Source organism: Leopardus geoffroyi, chromosome E1, assembly GCF_018350155.1.
Source record: "Leopardus geoffroyi isolate Oge1 chromosome E1, O.geoffroyi_Oge1_pat1.0, whole genome shotgun sequence".
Taxonomy (NCBI): domain Eukaryota; kingdom Metazoa; phylum Chordata; class Mammalia; order Carnivora; family Felidae; genus Leopardus; species Leopardus geoffroyi.
Genome location: NC_059330.1, coordinates 10,675,546 through 10,694,791, shown reverse-complemented (window position 1 = coordinate 10,694,791; position 19,246 = coordinate 10,675,546). Strand labels below are relative to the sequence as shown.

At 52.1% G+C, this 19,246-nt stretch overlaps 1 protein-coding gene across 4 annotated transcripts in view; it reads left to right on the top strand.

Annotated features, from left to right (window-relative positions):
- The window catches only part of EPN2 (epsin 2), an 87,338-nt gene that overhangs the window by 49,730 nt on the left and 18,362 nt on the right, over positions 1–19,246 (top strand). For all 4 annotated transcript variants that reach the window (XM_045487559.1, XM_045487560.1, XM_045487558.1 and 1 more), the window contains 3 exons: positions 13,081–13,193; positions 15,282–15,374; positions 16,309–16,483. In XM_045487559.1, the coding sequence (XP_045343515.1) occupies positions 13,081–13,193; positions 15,282–15,374; positions 16,309–16,483 (381 nt within the window). The remainder of the gene's footprint in view (positions 1–13,080; positions 13,194–15,281; positions 15,375–16,308; positions 16,484–19,246) is intronic.

Sequence of the window (19,246 nt, the reverse complement as noted above, 5' to 3'; positions counted from 1 at the left end):
GGGGCGGCCGTGTTGCTGACACACGACCCTGGAGATGCTGCTGCTTACCACAGGGGCTGGGTCCCAAGTGGGTCTGAATGTGCCGGGTGAGGCTGTCCCCCGAGTGGGCCGTTGCGAGAGACAGCCGCAAGGTGAACTTCCCACCCGTCTGCTTTCCCCGTGACTGGTCCATCTGCCGCTTCGACCTGCCTGAGGAGGTGGGCGGGTGCTCCTCAGTAAGGACACCGAGATGGCCTGAGCGGAACCCACTGTGTCATGAGTGGTAAAGCTGGGATTCCACCGAGTAGACGAACGAACGTACAGCTGCACGTTCCAATCATAAGATCGTATGGCTCATCCCGTGTAATGCTTTTTTCTTTTATGGTTTGAAAAAAAGTGGATTTTTTTTTTTAAACATTTATTTATTTTTGAGAGACAGGGAGAGACACAGCGTGAGCTGGGGACGGGCAGAGAGAGAGGGAGACACAGAATCCGAAGCAGGCTCCAGGCTCCGAGCTGTTAGCACAGAGCCCGACGCGGGGCTTGAACCCAGGAACCACGAGATCATGACCTGAGCCGAAGTCAGACGCTCAACCTACTGAACCACCCAGGTGTCCCTCTTTTATGGCTTTTAAGAAATTTTTTTTTCATACTTATTTATTTTTGAGAAAGAGACAGAGCGTGAGCAGGGGACGGGCAGAGAGAGAGGGAGACACAGAATCTGAAGCAGGCTCCAGGCCCTGAGCTGTCAGCACAGAGCCCGATGCGGGTCCCAAACCCACGAGCCGTGAGATCAGGACCCGAGCCGAAGTTGGATGCCCAACCAACTGAGCCACCCAGGTACCCCCTTCTATTATGGCTTTTAAAAGCAGGGGTACCTATTTCAACTGTTACATAACGGGGACCCAGATTTTAAGGAGTTCCTGTGATTGTCAGAGAGTGTAACATTGAAACACAGCCATCCGAATTGCTGATTGGGGATTATCAGCTAAGGATCAGTGTTGTTTTGTGCCATAGAAAGTTGAATTATGAATACAAAATTTGTATCTGTCCGTTTGTCTTTTAAAAAAATGTTTTTTTTAATTTATTTATTTGGAAAGAGAGACAGACAGCAGGAGCGGGAGAGGGACAGAGAGAGAGGAAGAGAGAATCGCAAGCTGGCTCCACACTGTCAGCACAGATCCCAATGCAGGGCTTAAATCCACAAAACTGAGATCATGACCTGAGCCAGAACCAAGAGTCAGGTGCTTACCCGACTGGGCCATCCATCCAGGCACCGCTCTGTTTGTCTTTAAAGCAGACTTTGTAGTATAGGTAAACAGTGTTGTTTATAAGCTCATAGTAAGTGGAGTATGAAACAGGGAAAAGGAGCTTTAAGTCAAGGTTGACAACAGTTACACAGCTGTGACAGTGCCTGGGTCATGGCTGCCCAGTTCCATAGTGGCTGGCTTCAAATAGTCCACTTCAAGAGGGCATTTAAAACGTACTTAAGTAAAAATAAGAAGGAAGGTCTAAAGATAGATTTTTTTTTTTTTGGTATGGCAAAAGAGACTGCATGATTTACTTATAACCCCCTGTATATCATGTTCCTCTCTTTTATTGTGTTCACAGTACTTTTTACTACTTGAGTTATCATTTATTTCATTTTCTTTCTATCTCCCTGTACTAAAACACACTCCAAGAGCAGAAGCCTGGTCTGTGCTCAGTGCACAGTGCCTGACCCGGGGGAAGGCGTTCAGTAAACACTTACTGAATGAACAGATGCTAAATAAACCTTAATCTGTCTTCCTCCCTTCCTCCCTCCCTCCCTCCCTTCCTTTCTCTCTCTTTCCTTTCCTCTCTTCTTTTCTTTTCTTTTCTTTTCTCTTTTTCTTTTTTTTCCTTCCATCGTTCGTTCCTTCCTTCCTTCCTTCTATCCATCCTTCCGTCCATCCATCCATCCATCTGTCCATCCGTCCGTCCTTTGTTGGTATTTCTGTGTTATGTTCATCTCTCTTGGTGTTCTGCCCCAGGCATAAGCATTAGTCTCTTGGAAATATATTTTAGAGGCTTTTCCAGAAATAAAGAGACACTTTACATATCTGTGCGGTTTCTTGGTGCTTTAAGGTTGAGTTTAGCAACAGTGTAATTCATAGAAGCTGGGTTTTGTCTATTAATAAAAAGCTGTTCCTCGTCTTGCTGGCTGCCTTTTTTTTTTTTTTTTCCTCTAAGCCACTTGCCCTAAGGCCGGCTGCCGAGAAACTTTTAAATGTTCCAAAACATCCCAAAGCCTGGGCTGCACGTCTGACCAGTGAAGTCAGAACCTCTGGGCTGGGCCCAGGCTTCACAGCGTGCGCCCGGGGCCGGGCACTGTGCCTCCAGTGGTCCATTCCGGGTCAGCTTTTGTTCAGCAGAAGCCTTCTGTTCTGCCCTCTCTCCAGCCGATGCCCAGTAGCGGTGCCCTTTCAGAAAGTTACAGTTGGCAGGCAGAACTTTCAGCAGCTAGAAATTGATGGTGCCTATTGAATTAGTCTCCTCCTGCTGACAGCTTAGTCCAGCTGTGGGGAATAACCTGCACCCTTCAGACCAGCTCCGTGGTGGCCCACTTCTCCAGTATGAACTGGTAAGCCCAGGGTGGACCTGAGCTGAGGACCTGCGGCCATTTCATTATAAAAGTAACACGTGTCCATTCGTGTTCGTGTAGAAAGTGCAACACGAAGAAGACAAATATCCCGTAATCTTATTCCAGAAAGACACAGCCTTCCTTTACACGTCGGTACATTTCCTTTCAGACTTTTTTCTAAACATTTTTTTGTTCCAGGAGTGCATACATGGTAAATGCAAGTTTGTGTCTCTGGGTTTTGTCTCATAACATTGTAACAGAAGCTCTGTCTCCCTTCCTCCCACCCTGTGAACATTCTACCAGCTGCACTCAACATTCCACTGGGTGGAGCTTCCTCGCTCGTCCCGCCCGATGCTGGACCTGCGTTAACTCTTCTGGCTAACGCCAGACAGCCCGGCCATTTTCAGTGCCAGGGTCCCACTCCCTGGACCGTGAGCACAGGAGGCTCCGAGCCCCCCGGTTGTGCGGTTTTGTTATGACCATCTTCCTGTGGGCAAAGCAAACAGGTTCCTAATTGGGAAAGGAATTGCAGGCCAGATCAAGACCCACATCCCCCAAAGGCGGCTGTACTGACATCTGGACCGCAGGTCTGAAGACCGCTCCGCGAAAACAGAACAAATCTAGCGTTTTGTGTTCTGCAGATAATAGCCCAGTATACAAGCGTCATTCATAACCACATGACATTTGCAGAACACAGTTTTCAAAACATTAAGTTTGTTCGCTTCCTCATTTCGTAAGTCCCGTGGGCCAGGGCCGGCACTGAGTGGTGAGGGGCCCATAGCAGCCGAAGCCTTGTCCCTCGTGGGCTTCCGGTGTAGGAGAGGCAGACACATCTATGGGGCACCTAGTATAGGGCCTGGAAGGGGCCTGGGCAGGCGGTTTCAGAGCTTCGTGGCCATCTAGCTGTTCCAATGCTGTGTGTGGTGTGATGGGGCGAGCTAGTGGGGTAGGGGTGGGGGGCTGTCAGCACAGGCCTCAGGGATCCCTGTGCAGTGGCTACAGAGGGTTGCCCTTCAGCTGACTCCTTAGGCTGCATTCCCATGAGAAATAATACAGTTAAGCGGTCTGATCTTTTCACCTAACTTTCTATGTGCATTTTCCATGTCGCCACAAAGTTACTCTTAGTTTGTTTGTTTGTTTGTTTGTTTGTTTCTTTCTTTCTTTCTTTCTTTCTTTCTTTAATTTATTTATTTTGAGAAAGAGGGAGCAAGTAGGAGGGGCAGAGAGAGAGAGAGAGAGAGAGAATCCCAAGTGCGGAGCCTGATTTGGGACTCCAACTCCTGAACCTTGAGATCATGACCTGTGATTGCTGCTAGTTTTAAAGGTGAAACCTTGGGTAGGTTACTTCACTCTGGCCAACGTAAGTCTTTTAATTGGTAAACTAGGGATAAGGGTACTCTCTCCTGGATTATGGCGTAAATTACGTGTGCTAATATATGCTGTGCACATACGACCTTACACAAAGGAGGCGTGCCATAAGTGGATTGTTATGATCAGAGTTGTTTTCAACTTCTCACCAGTGTAAATAATGCTGTGGTAAAACTTCTTTGTGCAGAAGGCTTGCTTTTCAAAGGATTCCTTAGGTTCAGTGTAGCCTTCGGTGTGGAGTTCCCAGAAGTGACATTAATGGAGAAGCGTGTGAACATCATTCTGTCTCCAGAAACATTGCAGATGCTTTCCAAACAGGTTGTGTCCCCTTGCTGGGCCCCCAGCTGTGGAGACAGTGCTCGGTTGATAGCCGCGGAACCCAAAGGGGGTACTACAATTTTTTTTAAAGATTGTTACTAATAGATGGAAGTTACTATCAGAATACTCATTTTATGTGTTTGTTCTAAACATTTATTTATTTTTAATGTCTGTTTATTTTGGGAATGAGTGTGTGCAAGTGGGGGAGGGGCAGAGAGAGAGGAAGAGAATCCCAGGCAGGCTCCACACTGTCAGCACAGGGCCTGAAGCGGGGCTCGAACTCACGAACCGTGCTGTCACGACCTGAGCTAAAATCACGGGTTGGATGCTCAACCGACTGAGCCACCCACGCGCCCCCAGAATACTCATTTTAGAAGTGAGTTTCCAGTTTCTAAGTATTACTCTAGGAAACTGCTATAGGCATTTAACTTCTTTATTTGAATTCAAACTTATGATTGAATTTTAAACGACATTCCATCTTCGCTGAAGTTCATGCCTCACCCTGGGCCTGCTCACAAGTTTGGGTGCCAGCGTTCACTCATCTCCACGGGGCCAGATGGGCTGCCGAGCCCCGGCCCCTCCCTCCCGAGGTCCTGCCTGGAGAGCTGTGGGCACCTCCCGTGCCCCACCCGGAGAGCGACTTTCACTGGGGACAAAGCCGGGGACGCCGCGGCAGGAACGATGGGGGCCCCTGGGAAAACAGTAATGAGAAAACGTTGCTTAATGCTGTGGATGAGCCCTCCCTACCACACCTCACAAGCCGGTGATCTTGAAATGGAGAAGGTTTCACCTGTGGCCCAAAGAGAACAGCATAGACTTGCTCTTTTATTCCACGCAGAGGATGGGCTCTGAATCGTGCAGACAAACAAAAGGACTGCCTTTCATCTCTGCTGCCCCCCCCCCCCCCCCCCCCCCCCCAGTCTCCAGCCCTTCGGGGGAGGACCGGGACCACTTTTCTGGCTCTGCTCCCTTTCCCTTTCTCCCTGGGCTTCGGCTTCCCTATCCCTGTCCCAAACTGAGGCGGGCAGCACCAGTGGCTCAGGCTGGTGGTAAGGAGCAAATGACGTGGGAACTGAACTTGAAAATGAGCCAACAGGTGTTTGAACTCCTGCTCTGTGCCTGTCAGGAAGCCGACGTGGCCCCTGCCGCTGTGGAGTCTTCGGCCAGATCAGTTCGAGGAGATGGCCCGACTGCACACAGGTCAGCGGTGCCGCGTGCATAAGCACTGATTACAAAGGGGCAGACGAAAGCCACGAGGTGCCCTGCTCTAGGCGCCAGGGGTGGCGGGAATCAGGCCAGCAAGGACGCCTGCCCTGAGGAGCATCCTACTGGCCTGATCGAGGAAGACGTGCTTGAGAAGGTGCCGCTGGAGCTGACACTTTGGCTGAGGGGGTCTCTCTTTCCCCCTTGCGGGACAGCGGGATGGGCACAAAAACAGGGAGGAGCTGAAGGATTCTAGGAACTGAGTGGAGGCTGGCAAGCTGGGGTGCCTGGGAGGAGATGGGCTCGTGAGCAGCCCTGGGGAGTGAAGAGTCTGTCCTGGAGCTGGGAGGCGGTGCTTCCTTGCCTGGAGGACGAGGATGCCCATGTCCCTGTGTGCAGGGAGGCGGTGGGAAGACGCTGAGCTGTGCATGGGTAAAGCTTTGACCCGGTGGCTTCCCACAGCTGCTGCAAGCAAGTGCCCCAACCCAGGCAGCTTCGAACCACGGAAAGGGGTCATCTCTCCTTCAGGAGGCCCCAGGTCCAAAATCAAGGCATCACCAGGCCCACACTCCGTCTGAAACCTGTAGGGGAGAGTCCTTCCTTGCTTCTTCCTAGCTTCTGGTGGTGGCCGGCAGCTGAAGCGCTCCAGTCCCTGTCCCCCCTCATCCTACGTGGCCTCCCCTCCTGTGTCTGTGCCTGGGGCTCTTCCCCTTGGTCTTGTCAGGACACCGGCCATGTTGGATTTAGTGCCCACCCTGCTTCAGCATGACCTCGTCTTCCCTAATTACATCTGCGGCGACCCTGTTTCCAAATAAGGTCATGATCTGAGGTGCTGGTGGTCAGGACGTCCCCATGTCTTCTTGAGGGACCCAGTTCTGCCCACAGCACCCTGGCAGAAAAAGGCACTCTGAGTGATCGCAAGCACTGCTTCGGATGCAAGGTGTCAGCCAGGCTGGCCAGGGCCACAGATTCTCTCCTGTGGCCTCAGGCTGGATGGTCCAGGAGCCTCTTCAAGAGAATCTCAGTTGAGTGAATACTGAATCCAGCCACGTCTTACCTCTGGCCAAGCTACCACTATTGCTCCCAGGGACCAGTCACACTGCATCATGGCTCCACTTAGATGCCAAAGCCCCTCTAAGGACCCCAAGAACCACCTTGGCTCTTCCATCGTGGCCCTTTGGACACCCTCTGCCTTCACCAGCCTCACACCCAGTGAGCGAAGCTCCCAGTTACCCTCTGTCTGACCTCCTTCCACCACCCAGGCCTCTGCTCCAGCATCTCAGAAAGGCCTTCCCTGACCTCTGAACACACAGAGCAAGCTCTCCTCGGCCTGGGATTCCCCCGCCCCTGCTCCCTCCCTTCCTTCCTTTCTTTCAAAAATAAGCTTCCTGCCTGTTGCAGAGCCATGGGAGCCCAATGCTGGGCTTGAACTCACAACCCTGAGATCAAGACCTGAGCTAAGATCAAGAGTGGGACGCTTAACCGATGGCGCCCCACCCCGCCTTCTTTATTCCTTACTGGCACACAAGCTCCGGGAGATCGGGGACTTTGCTCATTCCTGGAGGGGTGCAGGGCATGGTAGGCATTGAGGGTAAAGACAGAGTCCCGGAGCCCCTTCAGGGTGCTGGAACGAGCATGGCATTTGGCCCTGAGGTGTGGGTTTGAGTTCTGGTGTCCGTGAACAAGCCATTTAGCCTCTCTGGGCCCCAGCTACCTCCTCTGTGGAAACAGTGATAACCAAGAACAAGGCCTTAAGGATCACACTTTGTCTCTCTCACTGGCTGGGTGACCTCTCAGCCTCCGCCCGGTCTGCGAGTTGGACTGAGGCTTCACTGAGATACTAGTAAGAGTCACACAAGCACCGCACACCAGGCCCTGGTCTCAGCGTCTCCGTGCTTTTCACAGATGAGCTCACTGAATTCTCACAACTACTCTAGGAGGCAGGGGCTCTGTCTCCGTTTTGCAGATGAGAAACGGGGGCCCAGAGGGTTAGCGACCTAGGCCAAAGGTCACCTGCTGAGAAGTGGCAGGCAGAGCCCAGATCTGAGCCCCGCCCTCCACGCTGGGCTGAGTCTCATGTGGAAAACACTCGGCCCAGGTGAGGCGCACACCTCAGGAATGGATGTGCTTCCCTGCGCGTAAATGCCAGAAAAGCACACCCACGCACATCCACGCGGAGTAGGCATGAAACGTTTTTCTGGGTAGAATCACAAGAAAATGTCAACAGCTGTTTCCTCTGAGGAGAGGAATGGGGGCAGGATGAGAGGCGTGGCTCCCACTTCCTTTTATGATGAACTGTTTAAAAATAGTCACAGGCATCATCACATTCCACCCGTAAATATTCTGTACGCGTCTGTTCCTGAAGAGTGAGCCACGGCGCCCTGGCCGCACCTCCCGAAAACAGCAGCACCGTACCACCCACACTCAGCTTTTGTCACTTGCGCCCAGAGTGTCTTGCAGCTGATGTGTCTAAACTGAGACCATCCCAGGACCGTATATTGCATCTGATTGTCCTGTCCCTTCTGTCTGTCTGTCTGATCGCAGCAGATTTTCCTTTTTTCCCTAACCTGAATACACCAAGCGCCTGGGCCACTGGTCCCCTAGAGCACTCCTTAGGTCTGGGTCTGTCCCTGCACTGCATTAGGCAGTGTTTGGCTTAGTCCTCGCCCTGTCGTTCTGTGAACTGGGTGTCAATTTCAAGTCTAGATTGGAATCCAATCCAAGATTTTGCCCGAACTTTCATGGGAGGTGGGTGATGTCATGTGACAGGCAGAGGGTGCCCACAGCATGGCGGGTGTGTGTGTGGGGCGCTATGGCTTATCCCTCTGTCACGAAGTCACAGCCTCCCCCCCCCCCCCCCCCGCTTTGCCCTGAGAGTGACCTGACTGTCATACTTGGTGCCCTTCTCATCTTGTACTTTAAAAAAAAAAAAAAAAAAATTTTTAATGTCTTACTTACTTTTGACAGAGAGAGTGGGGGAGGGGCAGAGAGAGAGGGAGACACAGAATCTGAAGCAGGTTCCCGGCTCTGAGCTATCAGCACAGAGCCCGGCGCGGGGCTTGAACTCACGAGCCGTGAGATGATGGCCCGAGCCGAAGTCGGGTGATTAACTACTGACTGAGCCACCCAGGTGTCCCCCCCCCCCCCTTTTTTCCTTTTTTTGGCTTTTCCAACCATGTATCTATATTTTTTCTCTTTTAATGTTGCCTGGGGTAATCTGAACTTATTTTCTCATAATTCATCTCATTTGACCTAAAGTAATGTTTCTTGCTCCTCCCTGTGAGGAGCTGAGAGGAAGACCCTGGGCAGGGGGGGGGGGGGTCTTCTGTGGGGAACAGGTTTAGAAGCCTCAGCTCAGGCCAGGCTACTGAGTAGGGGTGGCCTCGGTTTCATTGTTGATTCAGGAAGTGGCCCGTGGAACCACAGGAAGAGGTCACCACATTGAGAAAGATCCAGTAAGCACTTGCCTGCAGTTCAGTGATGAGGGAGGAACTTCACTGGCCTGGGGCACCAGTCACTGGAGGGTGGAAGCTGGAAGGCTGTTCCCTAGCTCCTACCTCAAAGGACCATGGCCCCAGTCCTGCTCCCCGGAAGCCTGGGAGGGACCGGGGTCCAACGGGATACCCACTTACGGCTTCCGTGTGAGTGCCAGGCAGCTCCAGCCCCTAGGGAGTCTTGTGGCCTTGGGGTGGAGCAGAGAGCAGTGACCTGGGGCCTGGGCTCATTCTCACGGGAGAGCCAGCTGTGTGTTGGGTGCTCCTGACCCTTCCCACAAGCCCCACTGGCCTCCATCTCACAGATGTGGATACAGAAGCCCAGAGAGGTCAGGCCGTTGGCACGTGGTCTCACTGCCAGTTGGTGGTGGGGACAGGATTTTGAACCCTGGTTTCCCTGCCAGCTAACAGGCACGGGATTATAACGGTGGGGGCGGTGCTCAGACCCAGATGGGGTCTTCTCGGGCCCCTGAGGCCTGGTGCCCTTCCATTCTTCCCGGGTTGTCCGACGTGCCTTGTGTTGCCCAGCATCAATGGGCGACACGTGGAGACAGGCCGTCACCTTGCGTGAGGCTCACGTACCAGAGAGTTTTACCAGAAGTCACGCTGGTCACCACGCAGAGCTGTTTTCCTGGTAAGGTCGTGTCCCACAGTGGCTTCCCTTTCATCGATGTGATTGCGGGTGTGCTCAAGTACTTTCTAGGAAAATCGTGACACGGCCCGAGAAGTGATTTCCTGTTTTCCTATTACCTGGACTGCTTCGGTTTCTGCTTTCAAAATTGTCTGAGGCCGGCCAGCCGAAGCCTCTGTGTTAGAAACTCTGCCAGCCTTTGCTTTAGGAGCACATTTGGGAACCCAGATCCTTCCTGAAGCCCAGGGCGTGGGCACCCACACTCGGCCTGGTGCCCCCGGAGCCGTGGGGGGTGGGGAGTGACTGCCAGAGACTCTCGTCCGCCTGCAGTGGGAGGTGTTTCTTGGTCTTCCTCTTAGCCTGTATCTTGAAGGAAAAGTTGGCTTTATAGGCTTCCTCTTCAGCCTTTCCCCTTGGCTTTCTCAGCCGGCATAATAGGCCCGAGAGGATAAAGTCGAGGCCTAGCTCTGTTTATAATTCTTGGCCCCAGCGAGCGAGGACTTTGAACTCTTCCAGGTGGGACCCGGAAGCAGGGCCATGATGCTGCGCCCTTGATGCTCCATCAGTGGTCAGCCTCCACTAACGGCCCCTGTTCGTCCCTCCAGAAGGTGGCGGGCTGAGAAAGCGTCTCTCGGGCACTTGCGTTTTCCAGGGGTCTCTGGGAACCGCGGACCTCCAGAGCCGCCGAGCAGGGCCAGGCTCAGGTGGTCAGGAGGGTCCGTCCGGGCTCATCTCACAAGCACATCTGTGTTCACTGTCATGTGCGCGGGTACAAGAGGCCCTTTGTGGGGCAGGGATGCTGTCACTAAGGCAGAATGTCTCCGTTGGAATCCTCCCTCACAGCGGAGGCCGCTGCGTGCAGCTCAGCTGATACTTGGGGCTGGCGGCTGTGAATTTTGCCATCTGCAGAACTGAGAGCTGTACATCCGTTCATAAAAACCACAGCGTTTAGGGGAATACCCTTTGTCTTTAATTTCCACATTGATGTGGTAAGCCATTTCCCTACGTGCCGGCTATGTGTTATTCTAACAGTCAGTCATGGTAGGCACTCACATGTACATTTGCATTGGAAGCCAGTCTGGCCTTGCAGATGTGCTGAAAGGCTCAGAGGACAAGGGAGGCCTCATTTCTCTCGAAGGTCCCTGTTCAGGGCCCCGTCCCATTCGTCCCTGGCCGGGCTGACTCAGGCGCTGTGGCCGTGCGGCCAAGTAGCAGCCTTCCCTGCCAGGACGGGGCTCATTTTTCAGAGCGCTTAGCACTTTTTTGGGGTGTGGGGTGGGATACAGGTCTTCTTTATCGACTCCCCATTTGCATTTGGTAGTGAATGAAGGACGTCGAGTGTGCTGTGTTTGTTATAAACAGAGTTCTGTGAAGCAAGCTTCAGAGATTCCCGGAAAGAGGCTGGGAACAGGCAGGCCTGAGTGGTTAAGCATGGGAGAGCCACACACATTGTCGAGCAGAATCTTCCAGAGCCGTTCCCCAAAACTGTGCGGCTTCGTTTGTATCCAGCAGTCTGGATGGTGACATCTTTGCTTCTAGAGTACAGGAAAGCCCAAACCTGAGCCCTGTTATTGGCATAGGTGAGGTTTGGGAACAAAAGCACCACCACCATAAAAAAAAAAAAAAAAAAAAAAAAATGCTTTTATTTGGTATATTATTAATAAATCAGATTATTAAGATGGACTGGACGTTCCATTTTATTACCATCTAGCTTTATTTTTAAAACAAACACTTTGGAAAATGCAACTGTGATTTACTAGGCTGGAATTCAACCTGATTTGTTTCTTTTTCCTTTTATTTCTTTATTTTTTGTTGGGGGGGGCGGTTCTTCTGGTTGACAGTAAATCGTAGCAGACACACTGCTTCACGACACAGAATTGTTCCAAATGAACCCTTACTGCCGCGTGTTTTGTGCGCTTTTAAAAAATTGCGTGACAGAGCATTGCCTTTTGCAGCCTCCTGCCCTTGCAACCTTGCCTGGTTCTTCTGTGATCACGTCCGTGACCCTGTGTCTAGCCCTCTTCTTCCTGTTTTATTCATGGTGGCCAGAGCCGGGCCAACTAGAAACCTCATCTGTCAGGAATCATTCCTGACCTTTTACTTTCTCCCAAAGAGGCAGGTCCTAAGGAGCAAGTTTACATTGGGGTTTTAGGCAGAGGCAGCGTTGGGTGCGTGGGCCCTGATGGTGGGGCTTGCTGGAACGGACGTAATGAAAAAAGGAAGAAAACTGATACACGATTAGAGCATTTTCAAACAGCTACCCGTCCTCCATGAGATTGAATTCTCCATCTGTCCGTCCGTCCATCTGTGCATGCTTCCACGCATCCATCTATCCAGTGGGTGTTTGCCAGGTGCTCTGCCAACCTTTGAGGATGGATGTGCTGGTGAGAAGACAGGCTTGGACCCTCCTCAAGGAGCGTACCTTCTGGCATAATCCACCAAACTGCAGACTAGAGGGGAGTGCTGACCCAGCCCCAGCCGGGAGGACCAGGGCAGGGGAGCCGAGCTCCGAGAACTGAGAACTTGCCGAGGACATGCCAGGAGGGCATGCATGGCACGCACAAAGGCCCAGAGGGAGGATGGAGTGTGGTTCCAGACCTTTCAGGCAGTGGGGCTCGGCTTTGAGGGTTTCGGAGAAGCTGTGGACCTTCTCTCGAGGCAGAGGCAGAGGCGGGCACGTGCACCCAAGCTTTATGCCCTGTTTCTGGAGAACCCTACACTCCCCGATGCACAGAACATCTGATGGCCGTGTCGTTTTCCATACGGGGAGGCCCAGCCTGGTTTAAGTGTGTGAATGCGTCAAGACTCCTTTCCTGGAGGCTCACTGCATCCGCTAGGAGTCCACATCCCATCCCTTCAGTAAGAACTGTCTTTCCAGGAGCTGCTTTCAAGTGTTTACACTAGCTAACTGCTGACAGCAAAAATGTGTTTTTCCCAAGCCGGTGCTCCGTTTTACTTAGAAAACACAATTTTTCAGGGTTGCCGCAGAAACATTTGGCTTCATTTCCCATGGTCTTTACCCCCATGAGATGCACAGTGAGATTCTTCAATGTTGAGGAGTCTCAAGTGAAGTTCTTGGTCCACAGATAGCCCTGTGCTTGTTTGAGTGACAGTCTTTGATCCAGCTTTTCAAGAGCAATACTTTTGATCTTCTCAAAACAAACCAACCAACAAACAAGCAAACAACTTAGTTTCTCTCTCTGAAGGAGGGCAGCCTGGAAGCGAAGACTAAGGTTCTAATCCTGGCGAGGCCTGACCATGGGGCTGGCGCCTGAAGGTCTCTTTCCTTGACTGGGGCCACGTGGCTCCTGTAATTGAGAGTCCGTGTTTGATGTTACTCGATTCTAACCTTGCAATAGTCACAACCCTTCCGCGCACGGCCCCGACCCTGCGGGTGTGAGGTGGGGACGGGGTGTGGTTCGACCCGGCAGCTGTTGATCGTGAGCCTGTCCCTTGCCGGTAGTGACTCTGCCTTTCCCCTGCAGCCACCTCCCCGAGGGTGTCCTCTGAGCTGGAGCAGGCCCGGCCCCAGACAAGTGGAGAAGAAGAGCTGCAGCTACAGCTGGCACTTGCCATGAGCAGAGAGGTAGCGGAGCAGGTGGGTGCCTGGACGGGGGAGGGTTGCGCGGTGGGGGCGGGGGCCGGGCGGGGCGCGGAGCAGGCCCTGCCCTCGGTGTTTCTCGGGTGTGTTTCCTGAGATGGGGCTTCGAGGTGCCAGGACCGTGTTCTTGCCACCCACCGTCCCCTGTCAGGAAGGGGGCCTGTGCTGTTCCAGGTAGGGAAGCCTCTTGTTGCCAAGGGATGGAGTGATCGGAAGTGCGCCCCAGAAACACTTTCGCACACACGGCAAGTGTCATGGCCTCTGGGTGTCCACAGCCCCTCAGCGAAAGGCCTGTGGGTGCGCAGTGGGGCTTAGCCCCTTGGGAGGGAGGTTTGGTGAGATGGATCGAAAGCATCTGAGCGCCGAAAAGGCGAGAAGAGCTGCAGGTAATAGAATGCTCATTGCGTTTAGATGACGGAAGTGTGTGTAGTTTTAATTTTTTTTCAGTTCCTGTTTTTCTCTAATAATCATGCATTACTTTAACACGGAGAAGGAGGGAAAGACGTGATGGAAATGACCTTTCAAAGCTGCCATCCCGTGGGCCCCAGTGATGAGGTCCGTCCCTGCTGACCTTGGGTTAGGGAGGGTAGACTGAGTCAGGTAGCGCGAGGCTCCGTCTCGCCCAGAGGTGATGTGTAGGGACAGATATTAGGGAGTGCGACGGGAGTGCAGCGGTGGCTGTCCCAGCCTGACTTGTGTCGCTGTAACTGGAAACCTAAAGTCCAGCAGTAGTGGACAGCTTTGCTCGGTCCCTCTGTTCACAGCAGGAAAAACACAGCCATTAAATCTGTCCCTGTGGATGCCTGGCTCTGTCACTGACAGCCCGGGAAGAAGGTGTAGGAATACAGGGACAGATGGACAGTGGGAGCCCATTTTAGTAAATAACTCATCTCTGTGATTTATCACATTTAATATAAATGAAATAGAATGATTTTTTTTATTTCATTATTATGCAAAAGCCTAGGACAACCCAGTCTTTTGCATAGGGTGACTTCACCTTAAATAAATATAAATTAAGGGTGCCTGGGTAGCTCAGTCGGTTAAGCGTCCGCCTTCGGCTCAGGTCATGATCTCATGGTTTGTGGTTCAAGCCGTGCATTGGGCTCTGTGCTGGACCCTGCTTCGGATCCTGGAGCTCAGAGCCTAGAGCCTACTTCGGATTCTGTGTCTCCCTCTCTCTCTGCACCACCCCCCCCCCCCAGTCTCTCAAAAATAAACATTAAAAAAATTTTTTTAATAAAAAAATAAATATAAATTAAATACAGGTGACCTTTGAGCAACACAGGTTTGGACTGTGCTGGTCCACTTATGTGTGGATTCTTTTCAATAAATAGTGTAAAGATACTGCCTCTTATTTTCTTAATAACATTTTATTTTCTCTAGCTGTATTATAGTAACACAGCATATGATACATATACAGAATATGCATTAAGTGACTATGTTCTAGTCAACAGTTGGCTATTAGTAGTTGAGATTTTTTTAAGTTTACTTTTTTTGAGACAGAGTGTGAATAGAGTAGTTAAATTTTTCAGGAGTCAGATATATATGTTGATTTTTGACTGTGCAGGGGCGGGGGTTGGTGCCCCTAATGCGCATGTTGTTGGAGGCTCAGCTGTATAATGAATCATTTCTGTTTGAAATCATAGAAATAAACATACAGCCATTTTCTGTAAGCATGTGCTGTGCAAGGTGCAATGATAAGTGATTTTCATCCTCTTTTCTAATTCCTTTCTGGGCTGTCAGACTTTTGTATTTTATATGGAGACGTGTTGCTTCTGTAATTACAATTATAAAGCCATTTTCATTTTGAGAAAAAGCGTTCCCTTTCCCTAACTTGGCTGTGCCTGCGCCCGTCTCCCTGCTGGGACCCCAAAATCAGGGAAGCCACACGAAGTAGGTGGGGCGGAGCCCTGTGGGCTATACCTTCGGGATAGAAGACTGTGTTTCACGAGTCATTTTCCAATCTTCCTTTGAAATAATGCGTACTACAGTTCTGTGCATCCTGTTCCCGGCCAGCGCTGCTTTGTTCTCTACCGTGATGTTATTACAGTCACGGTCACCTCCAAGTCCCATTGTCCTCTACAGGAAGAGCGCCTCCGGAGGGGTGATGACCTCAGATTACAGATGGCCCTAGAAGAGAGCCGAAGAGACACGGTTAAAGTTCCAAAAAAGAAAGAGGTAAGCGCTTCACGGGGAAGGTAAACGTTTGAGACGGTCCCGTAGTCGCTGGGGGAATGTCCCAAACCTAGCGTGCAGAGTACCCTGCCTTCTCAGAAGGTGCTCTTTTCTCCCTTGGCTCAACAAATACTCCTCGGGCCCGTGCTGAGCATGAGTGAGCCGAGAACGTACTAGAAAACACATCCGCCCCAGACATTACTCCCAAGGCTCTTCTGAGACCGGCCCCAGAGGAGACGGGCATGGGCGAGGGGCTTCTGTTGACCAGGGCCTCCCTTTCCTCCCATGTAAACGAGCACGATAACAGCCAGGCGGTCTTGGCGGCCGTTACATAAGCCAAGCGTCAAGTGCTTTGGAACAAATTCCTGGCACAGGGTAAGCCCTCACTAGTGCTGGTCTCCACTGCCGTCATCAGCCTTACTCTGCGCCAGGCTGCCTGCTAGGAGCCTAAGGTGACTAGGACGCGGGTCTGCTCCCGTCAGGCTCATCCAGTCAGAAGACACAGGGCCAGCGGTTCCAGTGATCTCCTGTGGTACAGCACCACGGGGTCCCTGGCAGTGGGGGGGGGCCGCCCCCCAGGAAGGAGGGTCCTGGATGATGGCTGGCAGCTGGGGGCAGCACGGTGGGTGGGTGGGGACAGCGTTCGGGAGGGAGGCTGCAGCCTGGGCAAAAGCTTGAGTCCTTCTGGAAAGCCCTGAGGGCCTTTGAAGGTGGGCGGGGCATTGGGCACAAAGTATATAGCTTGGTGTGGGTGGAGCCTGGGCTGCACTGGGACTTGGTTTTGTGAGGAGGTGGGCAGGGTGGGCAGCTCAGTTTCCTCTTGGCACCTCCCAGAGGGCTTCTCTTCCTAGGAGGCAGACAGTATTTATGGTTAACACGTGGATATTTGCTGTAACTGTAGCCAAGTAAAACCTGTCCCCTTCTCTTTGTCTCAAAGCATGGCTCCCACCCACAGCAGACCACTCTGTTGGATTTAATGGACGCCCTCCCCAGCTCGGGCCCTGCTGCCCAGAAAGCAGAGCCTTGGGGCCGGTCAGCCTCAGCCAACCAGACGAACCCCTGGGGCGGGCCGGCAGCCCCAGCCAGCTCTTCAGACCCCTGGCCATCGTTCGGTAAATACCTGCCCCCTTCGTCTCCCGTGCCTTCCTGTTGGATGTGTGAAGGGCCATAGGGCACAGCTTGTTGCTCTCTCCCCCCTTCTGGAGGTGGGAGTGAGGCAGGCCTTTGGTGGCGGGTTGGGGCTTCTCCAGTCCCCAACCGTAATGTCCAGTAAAGTCCTCCCGAGGACTGCAACACAGGGCTTTCTGTTTTGAATGGTTTCCTGCTTTGGTAGAGGGAAAGCTGACTTCCTCTTTGCTTCCCACACGCAGTAGAAATGGCTGGTCTCCTTTCTGGGACGTGTGTCAACTCTCTGAGCCTCAGAATTGCACCCAGCACCCCAGGTTAAGAAACTAATACACAGCTGGAAATTATGATGTAGTTGCTGTGGTTGCTAATGAAAAGAGGATGTGTTTGCTGTAATTCTTCCTACCTGTTACATAAAGCAATAGTCGGTTTACTAGGCTAAGTGAATATTTTAAAGTTCTTTTTAATGCCAAATGTCGGAGAATCTGTGGTAGGAGATTTGAAACACGAGTGTGGCGCAGATGCTTTAATCTGGGGAGAAATCTTGGGCCTGTGGGTTTCCTGATGGCTGGACACAGGGCCTGGCCTGAAGCCTGTGTAATGGCTTCCAACCCAGCCTGCTGCTCTGGGAGGTTCCCCCCACCCGGTGCTCTGAGCCCTGCCGGCCATGGCCGATCTGTCTGGGAACTTTCGGTGGTAGGTTTTGTGGCAACTTGTGTGTGTCTCTTTGGGGTCCCTGTTTCCCCCAACTGGAACCATCTTTTGTGTTCAGCTCGGTTCCCTGGACGTTTGCCGAAGTGTACCGAACGCCAGGCTCTTTCCTGCTACTCAGGGACCCAGATGCAAACAGGTAGTGGTCTTGCCTTCAAGGTCCTGAGCAGGTGTGGGCAAGATGGGAGTTCCAGCATGGCAGAGGTACACCAGCTGGGGGGCTGGGCCTTGGTGGCGGGTCTTTAAGAGCATCCTGGGACAGGGCTTAGCTCAGGAGTCTGGCAGGCATGAGACAGGTATCTTGGAGGAACCTTCAGGGAAGCACAGGAGGTGGCCAGGCTGTGAAGAGGCAAGGGTGTGCCTAGCAGAAGGCGTGGCTTGTGAGAGGCCGAGAGCGTGCAGTGGTGTAGTGGGTGCACGTACAGGCAGCGGGGAGCAAGGGCAAGGGGTGGGGGCCCTCAGGGCCTGGCAGCCTTGTCCAGAAGGCAGTATCAGCCCCAGATGTCCTTTGGCAACGCTGTTGGCCTCAGGGACCCGGGCAGGTCCCCACATTTCCTTTGGCAGGAGCCCTCTGGGCTTTGGGGCAAACTGCAGGCCAAATGGCCTACAGGAGCTCGGTCACTGAAAGCCAGGACCACGGTTGCCAGGAGCTTGGCAGTTCTCATGGCCCATGGCCTGCGTGCTGCGCCCCCGGGGAGCTTGTGGGCTAAAGTGTTACTGAGCACACACAGGGATGGCGAAGGCAGCTCTCCTGGAAATCCCCACTTGGGCCCCTTCCAGACAGTGGCTTTGACTTAATTTTTAAATTTGAGAAATAGTTCCTCTGTAACGTGATGGCCACCTTGAGTTACGGATAGGATGTTCTTCAGGAAACACTATCAATCCCTTTTGGAGTTGCGTAATGGATCATTAAACAGACAGGACGTTTTCTAGTGCCCAGAAAAGAAAACCGGCACGCTACGAGCCGGTCGCGTTTAACAAGATTGAATTCTGCTGAGTCTGTGGCTGATGGGGAGTGGTTGGGGTGGGGCTTGGGGGTTGGGAGGGAGACTAATTCTGTCTACTTTTTTTTTTTTTTTTTTTTTTTTTTGCTCTTTGACTTACTAGGGGTATGTGTCACCAGGTCAGGAGACACAGAATTTATGAATTTTCAATGAACGAGTTTGCCCCTCCCTTCCTTTGGCTAGGGGATAGCCCTGTGCCCTGGAGCTGGGTGTCTTGATCGAGCCAGGGACTTGACCTCATAGGGTGTTTTAAAGTGGGCACTTCAGCAGTTGTTAGCCATTCACGGTGTGGTGCCACCATCACTACTAATCCCAGGACATTCCCATCACCCCAGAAAGTGACCCCATTCCCATTAAGCAGTCACCCTCTGTGACCCCTCCCTCCAGCCCCTGGCAACCACCAGTCTACTGCGTTCTGTCTCTGGATCTTCCCGTTCTGGATATTTCTTACGTGTAATGGAATCCAACAGTGTGTGGCCTTTGTGACTGCTTCCTGTCACTCAGTGTGATGTTTTCAGAGTTCATCGCTGTAGTAGTGGCACGTGTCCTCACTCCGTTCCTTATAACGGCTGAAGAACATTCCATTTATAGTTCCACCGCATTTTGTTTAATCACTTAGCGCTTGATGGACACTTGGGTTGTTTCCACTTTTTTGGCTACTAGAATCCGGTTTTTTAAAGAGAAGATGGAAACCTAAATTTTTGAAATCGGTTCATTTTTGTTCATTTCTGAGAGAGTGCGCAAGCGGGGGACGGGCAGAAGGGGACAGAGGGTCTGAAGCAGGTTCCACACTGCTGGCAGCTGCGGGGCTCAAACTCAAAAACCACGAGATCACAACCTGAGCCGAAGTTGGATGCCTAACCGACTGAGCCACCCAGTCGCCCTGAAATCTGTTAATTTTTAAATGTTGACAAGGAATTTAAAAAAAATTTTTTTTAACATTTATTTATTTTTGAGACAGAGAGAGAGACAGAGCATGAACAGGGGAGGAGCAGAGAGAGAGGGAGACACAGAATCTGAAACAGGCTCCAGGCT